At 39.7% G+C, this 20,035-nt stretch overlaps 1 protein-coding gene across 1 annotated transcript in view; it reads right to left on the bottom strand.

Annotated features, from left to right (window-relative positions):
- SPAG16 (sperm associated antigen 16) overlaps window positions 1-20,035 on the bottom strand; it is a 326,638-nt gene that overhangs the window by 40,950 nt on the left and 265,653 nt on the right. Inside the window, 1 exon segment of the mRNA XM_009887597.1 lies at window positions 19,174-19,299. Coding sequence (XP_009885899.1) covers window positions 19,174-19,299 — 126 coding nt within the window.

A 20,035-nucleotide genomic window follows, 5' to 3' on the forward strand; every position in this document is an offset into this window, starting at 1 on the left:
ATGGATGATAAAGTAAAGCATGATCTTTCTACTCTATGCTGTCATCCTCCCTTTCTTTAACACCCAGATCTCTCTTCTCAAAAGATGGGACAGTAATGCTGACAGACAATGGAGCAAGGTCTACCTAATTTTTATTGTCTTGAAGCCATCTCACATATCATCCTGACTGCTTTTGCTCATAACAGGATGTCGGGTTTAGTACAATACGATCCACTCAATAATGAGAGAAGGTAACAGAGAGTCTGGCAAAAGATGATTGTAGCCCCTCAGCCCGCAAGACAAAGCATCCAGAGAAAGCTCCCATACATGAGGGTACATTCACACTGCTGGGCACTCAAGCCACAGCTGCCATATGTGACACTTCTCATCACTGCATTAATTCTATAAGGGAGATCACCGGTGGAGTCCAATCCAACCAGAAGAATTCAGAACATACAGTTAATCCAGAGCTTTCACTGAGAACAGTCCTGAACACCCAGCACACAGGTCTGATTTCACTTGCTTTTATGCTTTCTTTCACATTTTAGTTCATGTACCCTTATCAACAGAAGGGCTGTCAACTGGAACAAGCGAGGTAGGTATTGACAATATGTTTGTTGGGGGGAAATAAAGACTTTTTAAACAATAAACCTGATCGAGATACAGATCAGTTTAAATAAATCAACTGACATACATTTGGTAAAATAAATGAGAGGTGCTGAAAATCACCTTTTAAAAAGCTTTATCTTACTGAGACAAAACAACTTTCTGTCCTAAAATGTTAACAAGTTTAGATTTAAGTAGATTTTTAGAAACTGAAAAAGAGATCAAAATTGTCAAAGGAGAATATTTCAAAATTCTGGCAACACTACAGTTTGGTTGTCCAGAACAAAGATTTTATCCATGTATTGACACACAGAAAGTTTTCAAACTATTGACTTTTCATCCTAATCCAAGCAGGAAGACTTTTTTCAAATTCTCAGAAATGTGTTTGATTATTAAAAAACCACTTCCTCCCAGGAAGGATGTCACTTCATTGTTGTTCAGAGATCCAAAATTAGGGTAGAAAACTTGGATACACCTCTCTCAGAACCAACATTTCCCCTACATGAAACCATTATGAATTTCCAAGTACACCAGCTATCGCAAGTGACACTTCTGAGTTATGACTCCACTACTGTAAGGTGGACTACACAACTCGGTTCAAGTCAGTCATGTTCTACCATCAGATGAATTACTACAGCCAGACAGTAGCACTTTTGTAATAAAACAAGAGCACAAAGCAGTGGGCTAAAGACTGCAGAAGAAACACTTTCCAGCAGGGTGTGAGAGTGCCATGAAAACAGCATGGCTTATTCAGTGAAGAGTGAAGCTGAGATTTGATATGTCTTGCTGAAAAAATCAACACTCTGTCCCCTCACACCTCCTTCAAACTCTTGTGAAACACAGTGAGATGCTGCAAGATGTTTTTTTTACTTAAGTTGTTCCATTTTGGTATATCTCCAGTTGCACAGTATCATGCTGAAGTCAAGAAGTGAAAAAAAAAAAAAAAAAAAAAAAAAAAAACCAACAAAAAAACCCCAAAGCCTGCATGACTCATTTTACGCATCTAATACAAGATATGGGGATCCCAATTTCTATTTACAATATATTTTCTGACGGTATCAATTCTGGTCAGACATACTGGGGCTGCCCAACTCTCCAGAAGCAGAGCAGCTCTTTTGCGCAGCCCATGCCTGCAGGACTGCAGACCCCAAGGTCTGTGCTCTGCCCACCTCAGAAGCCCTTTTGAGGGGGCTGGCACTGAAACCCCTTGGCTCCCTTCCAGGGGATGAAGAAAATTTTCACCGGGATGCGGCCTAGCATATGAGAAGCTTGTGAAATAAAGAAGTTTCCACAGAAATATTTGGTCAATCAGCATTTTATGATTAACTTCTCTTTCATCGGATAATTTTCAAAAAATGTTAAGAGAGATTTTGTGTTTAGCTTTGTAACACATCCTTAATCTCTATCATTATTTGGAAAACTATATACAACAATAATTGTGTTTACTCTATTGATTCAACTATTGGAAATCTTGAGATTTTGACAAAATATTTCTTTTTATTATGCCATTTCTGACAGTTGAACGTTGCTGAAAATAAATGGCAGGCAATTATTTTAACACACTCTTACTGCACATTACTTTAGAAGATTGTTCTAAATTGCTAAATACAGAAACATTTTATCAAAACAGAATTATTTAATGCCAGTATGGATTAGCATTATATAGTCAGGTAGGCAGAAACTATGGATAGAAAGCACAAGTCAAAACATTGAATTTATACCGGAAATAATACGTCCTCCTTCACACTCTGGTTATTTGGTGATGCTCATAGAGCAATTTGGTGATATTCAGAAAGTTTATATTATTAGACACTATTTACCATCCAAGTTACCTGCATCTGAAGGCTTGATCATTTCCTCTAAGCTCATATGCACAAAGGAAGAAGATTTCTAGAAAAAGAAAACAATTTTTTGCGGGTTTTTGTCTGCAAATGCTGGCAGTAAGCCACTGTTTTTCTGAATCTGTAATTTTTATGTCTCTATGTTAGGCAGATGTTTATCTAAATCATTTAAATCTCTGTCTTTTCTTTTTTAGACACATTCAGTGTTAAGGGATGCTCCCTGAGTAACAGCATACATTAAAAGTTAATTAAGAGGAAGTTAAAGGAGAAGGAAAGTAATTACTTTTTTCATACCCCCAACAGACATTTATTTCATTTTGGCAGGTTAAAAATGAGAAAATTTGGAATAAAGGTGTGAAAATTGGCAATACATTTTTTTAGAGAAAAGCTTTATTATCCATTTCCTTACATGCTAATTAGGAAATGCAATCCACTTGCTGATGTTGAATGAGACTAGTAAGTAATATAAGTTGCTTCATTAATTTGTTTAATAACCAAACTTTTCAGAAGTGGCACATCTTAAGTCAAATAGCAGGCAGTATGGGCTGTCATCACAAAACAAACCCATTTTTGAATGTTACACTAGCAGACAATTTGTACTGTTTTTTTAGTCGTCATGCAGTGTCAAATAATAATGTCTTTATCATCTTAGGTTAAATACAACTATTTAGTCTTGACTACTAAATAATGTCTCTAAGAGAGCAAAATATATCCAGAAAAATGTTTGCACACGTACTCCCCCACACTCATAGACACACACTTTTTAATTTGCAGGTCTATATTCAACATTTGCTTAACTCTCATTTATAACAAGTTACACTCCACTGAAAACACTAGGATCCAAATTAAAAATAAAATCTTTATATCAATATGTGCATCTTTCCTCCAGAGAAAGAGTAGTTTCTGGATTTAAAAAAAAAAAAAGTAATAACAAAAGAATGTCAAGAAAAAGAAAAAAAATATCAGTCTTAGCCACAGCAAAGCTGCTCTATTTAAAGTAGGACAATTATTCTTCTAAAATAAAGCCCTCAAGCTCCAAAGATGTTATGTGCCCTGATGTCATGTCTCAGAAAGACTGTACTAGCGAGGAGTGCATGCATGCCCTTAAGGATGATCAGCTGCGGGGTGTCCTCAGCCAGCCCTGGAAAGGCAGTCCCCCATGGGGGAACGTCAGTCCTTTCCCTGCCTATGCTCAATTGAATCCGGCTGAACTTCATCATCATGGGTCATGTCTGCTGCTGTCGGTGGCGGGGGGAATTTGAGGCATGAGGTTCTGCATTATTCAGAGAGGAACTGACAGAGGGCTAATTTTTAATAAGATGATTAAAAGGGAACCAAAAATGGGAATACGCTGCAAATCCATAGCAGATCTTGCAAAATCCATTTTCCAGATTTGAAAAGGAAAGATTCTAGACAGAGCCAAATTCACAAAAAAAACCTCCCCTAAACCAAAATTATCCAAGCATGTTACACATTTTTCCCAGGATAAAAGAGTGGGGGTTTTTTTCTTTTTTTTCCCCTCAAAGCATCTTGCATTTCCTACCCTATTTCCTATGAACTTGACATTTTTTGAAATTCAAATTATACTCATTATAAATAAGACTGAAGCCTATTAACACTTCACCAGTGGAAAACAAAATACTCAGGCCTTAAGTTTCTTATGTAAAAAGGTCTGACTTAACCGGCTGCTCATGGCTTGGGTAGGCGTACTCTTCACTGGGCAAAAAAACATTCACCCAGAGAGTTGCAGTGAATGGATTTAAATCCAGTTGGTGACCGCTAAAAAGTGGTGTTACCCAGCGCTCAGTACTGGGGCTGGTTCTCTTTAATATCTTTATCAACGACCTGGATGAAGGGATTGAGAGCACCCTCAGTCAGCTTGCAGATGACACCAAGATGGGCGGGAGTGTTGATCTCTTTGAGGGTAGGAAGGCTCTACAAAGGGATCTGGACAGGCTGGATTGATGTGCCAAGGCCGATGATTCAACAAGGCCAAGTGCGGAGTCCTGCACTTGGGTCACACCAACCCCATGCCCCGCTACAGGCTTGGGGAAGAGTGGCTGGAAAGCTGCCTGGCAGAAAAGGATCTGGGGGTGTTGGTCGATAGCCAGCTGAATATGAGCCAGCAGTGAGCCCAGGTGGTCAAGGCCAGTAGAATCCTGGCTTGTATCAGAAAGACTGTGGCCAGCAGGACTAGGGAAGTGATTGTCTCCCTGTACACAGCACTGGTGAGGCTGCACCTTGAGTACTGTGTATGGTTTTGAGCCCCTCACTACAAGAAAGACAAAGAGGTGTTGGACTGTGTCCAAAGAAGGGCAACGAAGCTGGTGAGGGGTCTAGAGAACATGTCTTATGAGGACAGGCTGAGGAAACTGGGGTTGTTTAGCCTGAAAAAAGGGAGGCTGAGGGGAGACCGCACTCTCTACAACTACTGAAAGGAGGTTGTAGCGAGGTGGGGATCCGTCTCTTCTCCCAGGTAAAAAGTGATAGGACAAGAGGAAATCGCCTCAAGTTGCACCAGGGGAGGTTCAGATTCCGACCTAAGGAAAGATTTATTCGCAGCAAGAGTTATCAAGCTTTGGAACAGGCTGCCCAGGGAAGTGGGGCAATCGCCATCCCTGGAGGTCTTTAAAAGATGTGTAGGTGTGGTGCTTAGGGACATGGTTTAGAAGTGGACTTTGCAGTGCTAGGTTAACGGTTGGATTTGATGATCTTAAAGGTCTTTTCCAACCTAAACGATTCTATGATTCTAAGTTATCCCATAGCCCTTCTCTGTGATGGTGGCACTGCAGGAGAGCCACAGAGACAATTTGGGGGTTGGGGGAAGAAGGTGCCTGACAAGGCATATTCAAGGGGTCTCCTAAACGCTGCAGAGCCAGTGAGGGCAGCTCTCCCCATTTCTTACTTAACCAAAGGAGAGAGCACGATGGCCAGGACCAACACTGTTTGGATCATGGTTAAAATATTTACTGTGTGACTGTATGCAAATTTTCACTAAACACAGAAGGAAAACAAAAGAAAAATTACAGAAGTCTGCAATTTTCACAATTATAAACTTCAAAATAAATGGCAAGTAGAATTAACATAAAGGCATTTTTCAAGAGGTTGCATTTTTCTCAAAGCACATGAGGTGGACATGAGAGGTGGACATGCTGCCTACATTTCCAAAAAGCGTCAAGTCCCGGACTCAAATTTCTAGGGCTCCATCTCAACTAGTAAAACCAGTTGCATGCTATTAGTGGAGAGGGCTGGAAAGGGGGGGGTCGGGGTTTGACAGCAGGATTGGGGTAGATCTTGGAATGCAGTGTGCAGAGGGTCCCACCCAGCCTTACTCTAGTCTTGACCACTCCTGCTCTTCTGTGGCTTCTTGCTAAAGCAATTGTGTTGCTTTTGCACAAACCTAGGGTAAAATAGGAGAGATTTAAATAAAAAGTAGGACTGTGGCACAGTCATATCAGCATACATCACTGAGCACCTCCTTTCCTGTGAGCGTGTTCACAGTGGAAAATTGGACCATTGATATTTATTCTAGTCACCAACAGGGGAAGATTACGTACAAAGGCTTTGTCATATTGCTAAATTTTGCTTCTCGCCTATCAGTTTTGTCCCAGTGTTTCCAATCTGCGTGTGATAAATGTCTTCTTTCTGAAAGATTATTGCTTCTTTATAAAACATTTTTGAGGAGAGAGAGAGGGGAAAGAAACAATCAGCTTAGTAAGGGACTGGCATGTAAAATACTATAATTTGCAAAACACTGGCCTGAAACGCACTTGGAGGCAGAGAAGCCAGGCTTGAGCCACAAAAGAGGAAAAACAGGAATGCAATAATCACATATTTATTTTTAGATAAAACGAAAAGCTAAATAAACTGTAAAACCAGTGTTTACCAGTAAATTCTTTTTGTCCTGAAAACCACGCTGAGTGATGCAGGAACAGTCAGTTCTCAGGGGATCAACTGGTGGTACCTTTTTGGCAGCGTCTCATTCCTCCTGTGTTGGTGCCAGGACACTTTAGGTCCTGAAACAATTAATTTTAGTAGTGCTGCAGCAAACTATTGCCAGAAATCTGAACTTGAGAGACAACAATGCTGCTGCTGAAGCTTGTTTTCCTTCCTAGCTCTGAAATCACCTCACAATCAAGAGGGGCTCTGAGACTGTACTCCTGAAAAGAAGCTGACGGACCTCAGCCTACCAGGAAAGCAGAACGCAAAGCATCCAAACACACCATTTGTGAAGGGATTAGTGCACTCATGATTGGATTTGGCATGGGATAGTGTATGTGACTGGGATTTATGGTAGGGATAAGGAATTGCGTGCTGACTGCTTTGATAAATATGCATCTGTGAGGTATACCTAATTGTTCTACGAAAACAAAAGAGATACCATTAAACACAGGAGGAGAAAAAACACAGAGGAAATTCTGTAGGCGATCCCATAGCACTCTGAGGAGAAGCTTACCTCCAGATGAAGAGCCTGGGCAAACATTATGATGCAAGAAAACTTGTCTGTTAACTAGAATGACACAGCAATTCACACCACTGTTTGGAATACTGTCCTGTTGTTAGGAAAGTCCAGACTGGCACAGTGACAGAGACAGATCTCTTTCTCATCGCTTCACATAAATTACAACATGTAATTAGCATTGTATTCATTGCTGCTGAGTGGGGACACTTGGGATTCTCAGGATACCAGAACAGACAGTTCTCCACAAAGTGGGTCCCTACTAGTTTTGACAATTTCACAATTAAAACACCATCACATTATCTTGTCTGCAAGACAACAAAAGAACTTGCACTCCTATTTCTATAGGCAATATGAAATCCCATCAGGGTAGTCTGCTGAAGCAACTTTAAATAGAACCGTACAGCACAAATTAGGTGCTGCCTCATTGCTTCTCCTCTCCAATAGCCCATGCTAATGTCTCCCGGTGTCCACATCAATACTGTACAACACCTGAAGCTCCTTCTCAGGACAACTGTCATACATTTTTCTTTCCACCTCCACCATTTCAGCAACCAAGTCTATCTCTCATTTGTATCAAATTAATTCTTTCTACAGAATAACCCAAAAGACACGAGTGGGGAAAAAGATTCCAGAAAGAGAACTGAATACATTTATATTTGGGGACCTCAGCTGAATCATCTTTAGATTTAGTACAGCACACTGTGAGATGGCAAGACTCTTACTTTTTAATCTGTTTTTTTCATGCCCTATGCTGCAATCTACATCAACAAAAAAGGGTGAAAGGGGAGACGGAAAAGAGGTGAAGTGATATGTCTGCTACTCAAAAGCAAATTCCTGGCTATGCGAGAAAGAGAAGAAGCACCTCCCAAATTTCATATTGGTTTCATATTAGACCATCCATGCTGCGTCTTAACATAAAATGTCCTCAGATATTTATCATGCTTATAAATGCGGAAGCTGAATTCAATTATAATCAAAAAGAGTTGCATTTTGGCCTTGGACCACAAAACGTGAACACCACCTCTCTGTGCTGTTGCCTTGGGTGTATCAGAACCTAAAACTGTTTTAAACCTGTGTCTGCCTGGCAGTGCTCTGTACATTAAATATGTACTACAAAAAACCTATCATATGGGAAATGTTCAAAGTATGAATTACCACTGCAAATTTTCACTATCCATCATGCATAGGGAATCCTACTCAAAACCAGTTTGACAATCTACAGCTTTTCCTTCAAAACTAGGACCCTCGACTATTTTGCAGATGACACTTAACATTGATTACTTAAGCTTTCTTGAAGCAGCAAGGAAATATTTTTAAGCAAATATCTTACAAGCTCTGAAATTCCTGTTTTTTGAACACACAGCTGACGTCATTCCAAAGGTCTGCCTGCTTTTCAGTTCAAGCCATTTCCCAGACGGTACTTCTTCTGCTATAACAAAAAGGACGTGCGAGTGGGAAATCTAAAGAAGTTGCCCACTGAGGCTGTGGGGAACCAGAATGGGAATAAATCTACACACAAGCAGCAGCATTTAGAAGGGAGTAATCTATACAAAGAAACAGACTGATTCACCACCAACATTTTGATTCAGTGCTTACCAAACTGGAAAGCTATTCATTAAAAATATATTACTTACCTCACAATGCTACTGTTAGTAGAAAGGAAATTGATTTGTAAGGTTTAGGGTTTATTTGATTTTTAATAGACCTTTCTGAGAATGTGTAACCACAATCATCATGTCATCAGACTTCCGAAATTTAAGTTCTTACAGCTTTGTCTGGGAAAGGACAGTGGAATGCATGGTTGGATATATAACAGCTCATGCTTGGACTAGGGAGTCTAGTGTAATCTTTGAATTTAAAAAGCAAAAACCCATCATAGCATATTTTGTGTAGACAAGTGTGTCTAGATGCCTTACTTCAACCTGACAGAACAGCAGATCTGTGCTTGGTAGCACATAAAATCACCTCATGGGGAAGCCAGATAAAAGGAAAGATCAACTACCCACTCCTTTCTTTAACATGGTAGAGCATTGTGGCTGTGCAGGTGGAGAGGCGGGCGTGTTGATCCAGTAAAATGATCTTTCATTAAAAGTTCATGTCTGTAATCTGCTTTCCTCAATTAATATGTGAGGAAAGACGATTCCACAATTAATTGTGGAAAGGAAAAAGAGCGTTTAAGATGCAAGGCCTTTAACTTAAGAGACTAACCGATCTATTTTTCATACAGCCTGAACAGCATAGAAATTTTCCCCCCACTGCCTCATCAAGAACAGGATTTGGTTCTGAGCAAATGTGCTGAAGCTGAATCTAATGGTAGCAAGCATGACAACTACTATCTAGAGAAAGTGTTTACAGTTGCTGTGCACAGTAACTATTCACAGGAGCTCAGTTCCCCAAATGTCTAGAAAGCTCACAATATTAGACAACTCCTATATACCCCTGACATATATTTCTTTGATGTACATGCTTATCTGAATTCTGTCTCCCACGGTTTAATAAATTTCCCTGTGCACAGGAATACACATGTTCTACAGGCACAGGAGATGCTGACTATGGCAGGTGTTTGCTTAGCAATTTTCCACATCCATGCATCAAGGTTTGGCTTAGTTTCCAATTAGCTTGCACGTGCAAGCACTATGGTGATACAGAGCTACATTTATAACAGGCTCCAGAACAGGCTGTCTTCATACCTATGAACTATTGCACCAATTAGCTACTTTTGCAGTGATATGTAAGCTAGACGTTTTATACTGAAAGATCTGTGGCAGAGGGTAAAGTATTTGTAATAGAGCTTTCATCTCAAATGTGTTTCCTTCTCCAGCTTGCCAGGACACGATAGCTAAATTTCAGAGATGATGCAAAAGCTGTGCCTGATTTTACTTCATATAACATCATGAGCACCTTGTGAAAAGCCCGCAGTACAGAATATGATCAAGTACAACACAGTAGCTCTCCATCCAGGGGAAGGCAAACAGTGCCTGGCTGCGTACGTTGCCTAAGAGTGACTATTTTTTGCTTGTAGAGTCCAAACTTTCTATCACTTCTTAAATCCTCCAGTGTCACCTCTCACTTCTGCTTTGTCAAAGGCAATAGTGTTAAGTGGTCTTTTGAAAATGTTCTAGTAAACACCTTTGTTCTTTTCTCGCTGCTACCTTTCACACCTATAAACATCCATGGACCAACTTGACTGACCTCTAAAAATTTCCCCTTACTTCTCGTGTTTATAAAAAAGTTGCTAGTCAATGGTCTGCGCAGTACAAAGCATTGTTTGTGATGTTAAATAGCAACATAATAGTTTCACTGAAATTTTGCACTCTTTTTGGCTGAAGGTTCTGGCTTCTACCTTGGTTATCAGCTGTTCGGAGTAGAAGCATGCTATGGCTATGTACCTTCTGCTACTCTTCACACAATGGAGGCCTGCTCTGGAAAAAGAAGTGTTAATATAATATCAACTAAGTAAATTTAGCTATTATTTTTAATTAATTTAGGTATTGTGTGGCCAGTGGTAATCTGGTAGGAACATTATTACGCACATACACACACTAAATTGCTTTTTTACTAATGACTCATTTGTTTTATACTTGCCTCTTTCAAAAGAGCGATTAAGTTGAAAATGACCTTTTGAAGATTGTACTTGTGGACCGATCTTTTCATTTTTAATTACTTTCTTTGCTTTAATTGTTACATTAGGAACTATTAAGAAAGCAGCCAGCTTCATAATCAATAATTTAATTAGAGTTTTAGGACCAAGAAGTCAATGCAAATGTTATTCTGTAGTCAGGCCTTTCCCAAAGCCTTTGAAAGAACTTTACTCCCATTTTGTTTCAAAGTGACATTGACGACATAAAAATTAAATTCATACTTACTGCAATATATCATGCACACACATTATAGATATACACAGGCAGCTGGTAAGAAGTTCAGATTCAGGTCAATCTATTTACTGCCCGGACAGGAATATAGCCTGCTTCTCTGACTTCATTTCTAAACAATCAGCGACACAGCCAAATGCCATTACACTGCACACTGTGACAGAACCCACTCTCTGTATGGCACGCCAGGAGCCACGCTATCTAAGTGTTTACTGAAATCTATAGCCAGATTTTTCCCCTAGCTAGAACTTCAAATATTTTACATTTATCTATTTATAGGTCTCTAATTACTACTAATATTCTAAGATAACCAGCGGCAACTGAAAACTGATCCACTCTAATTTTACAACTGATGAAATCTGATTGAATCAGTAGTGAATTAATAACCTCCTCCACTCCACTGTTGCCTCTCTGCCTGCCCTTGCAAGTTTACCCCACTTCGGCATCAGTGGCACATCAGAGGGAGCTTTCAGTGGAGCTGTGAATTGCATGGCCTGCTGCCTGGAATACAGGCATCCCTCATTTGTAATTATAGGCATGTGTTTCACATGACTGCATCACAGAATCACAGGATTGCTGAGGCTGGAAGGGAACCTTAAGATCATCAAGTCCAACCATTTACCTAACCTGGCAAAACCACTTCTAAACCATGTCCCCAAGTACCATGTTTACCCTTCTATTAAAAACCTCCAGGGATGGCAAATCCACCACCTCCCCGGGCAGCCTATTCCAATGTTTAATAACCCTTTCAGTGAAAAAACTTTTCCTAATATCCAATCTAAACCTCGCCTGACATAACTTGAACCCATTTCCTCTTGTCCTATCACTGTTGGGTGAAGAGGTCAGTCCCCACCTCTCTACAACTTCCTTTCAGGCAGTTGTAGAGAGTGATAAGGTCTCCCTTCAGCCTCCTCTTCTCCAGGCTAAACAACCCCAGTTCCCTCAGTCGTTCCAGACTTGTCCTCCAGACCCCTCACCAGCTTCATTTTCCTTCTCTGGACACCCCCCAACATCTCAATGTCCCTCTGGTAGTGAGGGGCCCAAAACTGAACACAGTACTCGAGCTGGGGTCACACCGGTGCCAAGTACATCACTCCAAAATGCCTTGCCCAGAAGCAACCCCCTAGCTGGTGAGGCATAAGTAAATAGAAACTAGTGCACTGAGAAGCACAGGGCCAAACCACCTCCCCCTCACCTGTCATTAGATTAGGGGGGACCATCCTGGGGAATGCGAGGGAAACACGGCACATGGATGAAAGAGATCCTTGAACCAGAAAAAGAAGCTTTAGTGAAAGGCACAAAAACTTGCAGAGAGGAAGGGTGGCTGCAGTGGCCTCCTAGGAGGGAGGTGGGCTATCAGGCATGCTGGGAGGTTTATGAGCTTGGCAGCAAAGAGCAGTTCAAAGGCAGGTACATCTATAGCTTGCAAGGAGGAGGAATCAGAGGAGCTGATTCCTCTGATTCCTCAATCAGAGCTCTGATTGCAAGGAGCTTGCATCAGAGGAATGCGCTGACAATGGGAAAGGCAATAATACCAGAAAGGAGCCAAGACTCCCTCTAAGACACACAGCAAGTTAAGACCAGGCCATGCTGCACTGCAAGAAGCCTCGCCTGAAGGGTGCAATGGCACTTCTAGCTACAGCAGGAAACTCAGACAGAGCCCCTGGGGAAACCATGACTATACAGGAGCAGAAGTAACAGGCTGCAGAGGACCCTGTCACTCTCTTCTCTAGTAGCAGCTTAAATGACTGTGAACACCATGATGAAAAGGTGTTACTTTAATCTAACTAAATAACTACATCACTGCCTATATAAAGCCATTTATACATTTCATATGAATTAGGAATCAAGCTGGATATTAAGCTTTAACATACAGAACTGTCTTGTCTTCTAAAAGACTTCTCCTTGAAATGACGTAAGAATGTAGATTTTCTACGTTGTGGAGACAAGGCAGAGGAAGACAAGGTTTTAAAAGGGGCTGCCTTCCCACTGGCAAAAGGACGCTGACGTCCAGTGGACAGGCCCAGGCATGTCAATGAATAGGAACAGCTTAATAAAACAATAATTATAACCTCTTACAAGCCACTAATTCATCTGGAGCTTTGCAGAACAAGGCAACTTGTCTGATATAAAATGTTTAGAGTCTAATTTAAACCTAGTTTAACAGGGAAAAAAGCCCATGAGATTGACAGATTATACAGTTTGTTAAACTTTGGATTTAATGGTTTGATTTAGGAGCAAAGTCAGGAAGGCAAGAAAAAGGAGGGAGAAGCCAGTAATGGCAGGCCAAATGAAAGACAGAGTCATAGTTCCAGTCTGAGGGTTATTCGCGGGACAGCAGCCAAATACAGTTTGAAGGGCAATGGTTTTCCTGCCTCTCAGGAAGAAAAAAAAAACACACAACAAAACAAGAACACAGGATACTTTCTTGCCTGCATCTGGGTCAACTGATCCAAATTGCAGAGTTATATGCTAATTATCTGAAATATTTTACTTTAATCCACATTTTTTCCACCTAAGTTGTTTTTGAAAAAAGTCAGAATGTTTAATTTTTAAAAATTACAGTGACCATATCAAGCTTTTTTTCCCAATTATTTTTCAAGATTAGAAAAGAAATTAAGACATTTTTCCTCAGCCATATTTTTGTTTTTGAAAAAATTGGCACTATGTCTCTAGGAAAATGTCCCAAAGAGATTTAACATAAACTTCTTCAAGTTTTACTTTTGCCTTTTGTGATATTACTTCTTAGAGAAAACATCCTTATTAATAGCTATTTGTTCTTGATTTCATATTTTACTGTGACACATAAATTCCTTTTCATATTAAGAGAGGGAGTTTTAAAATATGAACCCCTTGCTTACAAATACATAGAACAGAATCAGGAACACATAATTTGTTACACTTCATGCTAAAAACTGGACTTATCCTTACATGTGCCTTATTTACAGCAAAATAATTCAATTACACTAAGAGATTCGAAGTTTGCATGGAAGAGCTCTTTGTCTCCAATGCTGACGACTTCAATCTTTGACCTACTTTTGAAGGAGATTGACCTGAACCATAAACTGCCTGTCAAATATTTTTTTAAACGACCCATCCTGTCTATCCACTCAGCTCTTGAATTCATTCCTCAGAAGTTCAAAAGGGTTCAAATAAAACTGACAAATCCAATACCCTGAGGGTATTCTGACTGATAATTTTGTGTCTACGGTGTTTACTCAGGGATAAATCAACTGGACTAGGCTAAAAAATGTAGACGACCAGATTGGCTTTCAAAATAACTCCCTTTGGCTGCTCTGAGCCTGTCTCATATGGCTGATCCTTTAACACTCTGACATTTTTCCTAAATTTGCCTCATGAATGCCCACTCCAAATGAACGCAGGCATAAAAGCCCCCACCACAGATAGGCAGCATCCCTACAAAGATCTGGGAGTTCTCACATACTTTAAAGCTACTGACAAAAAAGTTCTGACAAAATCCACATTGAAAACCAAGTAGTCTAAAAGATAATTTGCATTTCACTGCAAGAAACAAAAATAGAGCAGGTTATTTTAGGGAATTACTAATTTGAAATTACTGAATTCTGACAAAATCAACACTGAAAAATAAGTGGCCTAAAAGATAATTTCATTAGAAAAGAGAAAAAAGGTTATCTAAGGAAATTACTATTTTGGAACAATTTCACCAAATTCAATCAAATAACAGTTAACTAGCTTTCAGGCACAATACAGTTGTAACAGAAACCATGGTAGGGTTGTCCCATGCCATTGACATCACACAGTGGGGAATGAAGGGCTGTATTGTGAAGGAAAAAATTGCAAGACTGGAGCTTACATCAGCATTGTTGTAATTATTCTACATCCATATGAAACACATAAGCAGCTAAGCCCTCATCATTAAAATGCCGCACCACAGCTGGCAACCTTAGCAGAGAGATCAAAAACTGGTGTACCTAAGTATTTACTCTCTGGTAGGACACAGTGTGAAAAGCCCTTTTAAATAGACACTGTCCTTAAATGATCTGTATGCCTTAAGTGCAAGACTGCAAAAATGCAAATTGCACTGCCCCAAATTCTTGGGGATTTACTCTGCTATTTCTTTGAACTGACAGACAGATCATTTCAGGATCTAAAAGTCTTTAGGACAGATCACTAAAAGCCAAGAAAGAAAAGTCCCAGGCAGCATCTTACCACCACCACCTGCAACCACTGTGTAGAACAAGGGTAGGGGGGTCGCTGTGGGCCACAGGAGAAGTGGTGCCTGACAGGAGGGCTGAGCACCCCCTGCCACTTCTCCTACCAGATGGAGCGTTAATTTGGGTTTCCCCGCTGCTGCTCAGAGACCTGATTGCATGGAAACTTAAACTCTATCAAACCTTGGCTAACATTCAAAAGCCATTAGCAGAAAATGATAAGCAGACACCGTCAGTACAGAAGCCTCAATTTATTAGGGAATAACGCTTTAGAAAGGGCTGTACATAAGAATCTTTTTTATCCAACGCCACATTTAAAGAAAAAACCCTGCCCTAAAGGAACACCCAGATGTCTTTCATTCTTTTCACTGACTACTTCTTCCTAATATCTTTCTCTCAGTGTAATGTGGCCCCAGAAGTCCAGCCTGCCCTACTTTGTAAAGTGTGGTGGTACCACACTCATGAATGATTTCCAGGGGCTAAGAGAGAACAAATTTCTCCATACCCATGAGGAGATATGCCTGCAAGACCGTAGAAGGAGGGTCTGCTTGGATTCCTACTCCCCTCCCTTGCATTGGGGCAAGGGGAGACTTTGTAGCAGTCTTTGAGGAGTATGATGGCCACAGCCAGGTTCTGGCTCGATGAGAATGAATTATCTGTTTGCTGCTGTTAAGGCAGGATTTTGGACAATCTAGTTCTGTTTTCCCTTTTTCCTCCAAGATTGGTGCCTGCATTATTCATCAAAGACCACACTACCTCTGAGCTTCTAACTTTTGATTGCACTATACAGCCCTCAAATTACTGTCAAGGATAAAATCTGATGTGCAGAGCCAGAACTTGCACCTGGTCACTATTCTGCTGTGCTGTCTTACCCCTATTTAAGTCATCTCTCACCCCAACAGTAAAAAGCCGACATGCCCGATGCCTTCCTGTCTGGCTGTCAGGGTTATTAGTTTGATAGTGGGGTGGGAATGGGATCCTTTCATTTGTGTTATACGCCAGCAGTCTTCTGCAAAAGGAATGCAGAAAAATAGTACTCATCTTAAATCACTAGGCAACATTGCATAAAGTCAAGAATATATCCTGGATAAATAAAAAATTAAGCTGCAAGTACTTGAATATCAGTCATCAGTAGAGATCAAAAATGGACAATTATCAAACAATATCTCAATTTGATTTCACAAAATCAAATAAAAAAATAGAGCATTTTATGAATCTAACTTTTTACAGAGCTGTGCATGTGCTGAACTTTATTCACAAGAATAGTATCACTGATGTGAATGGGACTGTCCAGCTAAGTACACACAGATGTCTTCCCAAATCCTTGTCAGACACATTCTTTAGGGCACTGCTACTGCATGCTGACTTCCAAATGACAGTCACTGCACAACTTGTTGAAAAAAGATATATCTAGTTATAGAACCTGACATTTCAAAAATCAGAAAGCAGATGAGATGGTTACTAAATCAATGTTTCAAACACGTAGAATGAAAAATGTGAGTACTTTTTTCCCTCTATTTAATTATTTAAGTGTATAAATATTTGGCATTTTATCTGAGAAAGAGCAAAGATTCAGCTTGGCTCAAATGTTATCCAGACAAATCTGACTAGCCACAAGAAATTACTCATCAGAACGTGGGGGATGCAGATGAGTGGCAGACTGCTTATCATGAGAATTAACCGAGGCAGGTGAACTTGTACTCTTGGGGTCTCATGTTCTTTTGCACCTCTCACATTTATCATTGGACATACTTTGCAATTCATGAGTAGAGATGCTCACTCTGATGTGTCAGCGAGAAAATATTCTGGTGAAAAGCCAGAATATGCTTGTCTTTCTATGAAACTGGCATAAAGAGAAATAAATTCTGCAGCTTATCTTGGCACGAGAGCCATCAGCTTTCCTGGCAAGAAATTCCTACCAATGAATTGCAGCCTCAGTCTCATACATCTTATCTTCTGGGAGTCTAGCATGGCATGAGGATGGTTCCCATCCAAATCCAGCACCAACTGCATATTTTCTCCCAGAATGTTTGGAAAGAGCCATAATCACCTAAATACTATTCATCCTTCTGTGGTCTCATTTTCCTAAAAGCAATATATACCTTAATTTTAAAATTACAGTGAGTGATGTGCTGTAGATTTTTCTGAACCACTAGATCTAACCCTATGCTATCCAGAAAAGAAGGAGAAAAAAAAAAAGAAAAAATTAATGTCATGTGTTTCAAAAGTCTGAAGGCTGCATTACAGTTTCAGCTTAGTAATTACAAGGATTTATGTTCCATTCTGCCCCAAATCCAGAGCTCATTGTCCATTCAACTTGCACCGCTTTGACTTACAGTTTTCTGCATCCATTATCTTTAATAATAGAGAGCTGACTAAAGTTAATGATTGAAGAGCAAGATGTGATTAATAATACTAATCTAATTTATGAGAAAACAAACTGGAGTATAATTTTCATGTTTCATTAAAATTATCTTAAATGTACTCCTTAATGCTAATTGATCTCACAGAGGTGAGAAAATATTCTGTTCCAAATTAATGGGAGAAAATCATTCATCTTCTTTCTGGAGGGAACATTTAATATCATTCAGTATTTAGAGGAAGACAGCATCTCCACAGTTATTTCACCACTTACAGTGATGCTTCAATGTAGGCACATATCTGAAATCTACAAGATTTCCCACTGAATAGGGAAAAAATTCAACAGAATAAATACACAACAAAATACCATATAAAATGTTTTCTTTTCACAAAAGGTCTTTCCTATCTTAGCAAAATTACCCAAAGCTGAAGAACAGTGCTGGTGAACAAAAATTGAGCAGGCTTTTTCCATAAGTTTATCAAAGAAAAACTCGTTTATAATTCCGTTAATTTGCTATGAACAGGAGATCACAGAAACATTTGCAAGATAAAGTTCCTTGCAGGATTTATTGAAAACAAAACCAAGCAGAAATCTATTCTTCCACTGAGTTTTCCACTTTTGTTTGTATTTCAATATTTTTTTCCCTTTTGAATTATTCATATTTGGATATCAAATATTCTTACAAACCAACACATTTAAGAATAATGAGTCTTGACTGGCTTCATTTTAACTTGTTTTGCTTTATGCCCAGGATTATTATTAAATGACCTTCTATTCAGTCTGTTTCTATGATCTATAAATAGAAATTGCCTAATGAGCATCTCAAATATTCCACTGTCATTTTCATGTCAGTTTTTCTTATCCTATGTTTGTATAGCTCTGATGACAATACCTATTAATACATAGCAACAGCTCTTTGCCTCCTTCCTCTCAAATCCCTTCCATGATTACAATCATCTTCTCTATCTGGGCTGGAATCTTGTATCTTTACACTGTTTGAGAAATACAAAGTGGCCCTAATACCAACTGAAATAGCAACTTGAGAATTTCAAGAGCTGCTTTATGAGAAATACTACAACAGTAGCAATAATTATTGAATTTTCCGATGAAAGAAAAAGAAATTCCTTTCGCATTGTTCTTGTATTCTACTTGAACAGGATTTACATATTTGGTCTGCAAAGCAGCAGGGACAAATACACTCTCCAGTGTACTAAATCCATTTATACCCATACCAAAGAATGAAGGCAGAGAAGAATAAAGGAAGAGATGCAGAGTTTCTGACACTACCTACAGTGATATATATATTATGGAGAAAATAATGCACATTCCATGAGAAATCAGCAGTGAGTTCTGGGGCCGGAGGGGATATGAACTCTTCTAGAGGAAGAATAAATTTATTAGACTTCTATGCAGCTTGTGTTTCTCCTATGGCATTTTCCCTCATTTCCTTTGTATGTAATTTAAAGCACATGCCAGTACTTACAAAAGAAGGCTGAGAAAACTGACCTTCAGCTGCTTTATCTATTGAACTGACAGAGCACAGTGTGCAGCAATGCAGTCTTCCAGATTCAGACCATCAGTTGCTAAAACCACCACCACCTAATTAGGTCTACCTGCTCAGTAAGTGATTTCGGTGCATGTCCATTTGTTGCTCTCTGAGGACTCAGTCATTTCAGATACCAAGGAAATGTTGTATGGTGATAATTTTGGCCAGAAGATAATAGCTGTGCTGGTGAATATTCTATTGCCACATCACCCTTACTTTCCATTTCGATTTTGCAAGGCTTTCATTTTTCTCATACCATACATGCCAACACTTTGCTTGAATTTAAGAAAGACCAAGAAAAAGACTGCTTACCATTCTGGCATCCCAGAGAGATAAAGTCTTGTCGGCGGAGCTAGTGAGAACAGTGTTGGAGAACAGAAGAAACTCAATGCTATTGACTGAATCTTTGTGGCCGCACGTCGTATATCTGCATCTGCACTGCAAAAGAAAATAACAGAAATACAACACTTCCCATTCAGGAAAATAAGAACAAAAGACAAGTTTAGGTAAATTAGTAACACATTTCATGTATCTTTCCCTGCTAGTCTTTAGAAAAAATGGATATTGACAACTATTCATGACCCAAGCACTATACTACAGAGAAAACAAAAAAAACCCAAACCGGTTAGTGTTTGCTTCCCAGTAATGAAGACTATAGTGGGAAGGTACAAAGAAATGGAGAAGTGGGTTTTAAAAGACTGAATTGTAAGGAGCAACAATGAAAGCACCACTTTGTGTTTCCTGGGTGCATCCTCAAAAACCTTGTTGAGGTAGAATTTAAAAGGAACATGGATGAAAAGGTAGGATAGGGACAGCACCGTTTCCTTTTTAAAGACACCTTACTCCTCCTTTCTTACAAAGGGTCTAAGAAATCTATAGCACCATGCCAACATGGACCTTCAAGAAAGCCAGAGAGTGCTGGCAGCCTGACATTCTTCTCAAGGTCTGCAGAATGACTTATAGAAACTAACTGATGTCTGGGAGTTCTTCACTGAGGGTAAAGTCTTGTCACTGTGGACACCCAAGGGGCCTTTTCCCTGAAGAAGAGGTCTCTTACTATGGGTGAGCCCCCAGCCATTATAAGCTGTAAATTCTTAAAGTAGATGTGAGGAAACAGACGTGAACCCCAAGCATTGAAGTCTTTACCATGAACTGACCACAGGTCAGATGGAAT

The sequence above is a fragment of the Charadrius vociferus genome, unplaced genomic scaffold (genome assembly GCF_000708025.1).
Source record: "Charadrius vociferus isolate BGI_N301 unplaced genomic scaffold, ASM70802v2 scaffold136, whole genome shotgun sequence".
Classification (NCBI taxonomy): Eukaryota; Metazoa; Chordata; class Aves; order Charadriiformes; family Charadriidae; genus Charadrius; species Charadrius vociferus.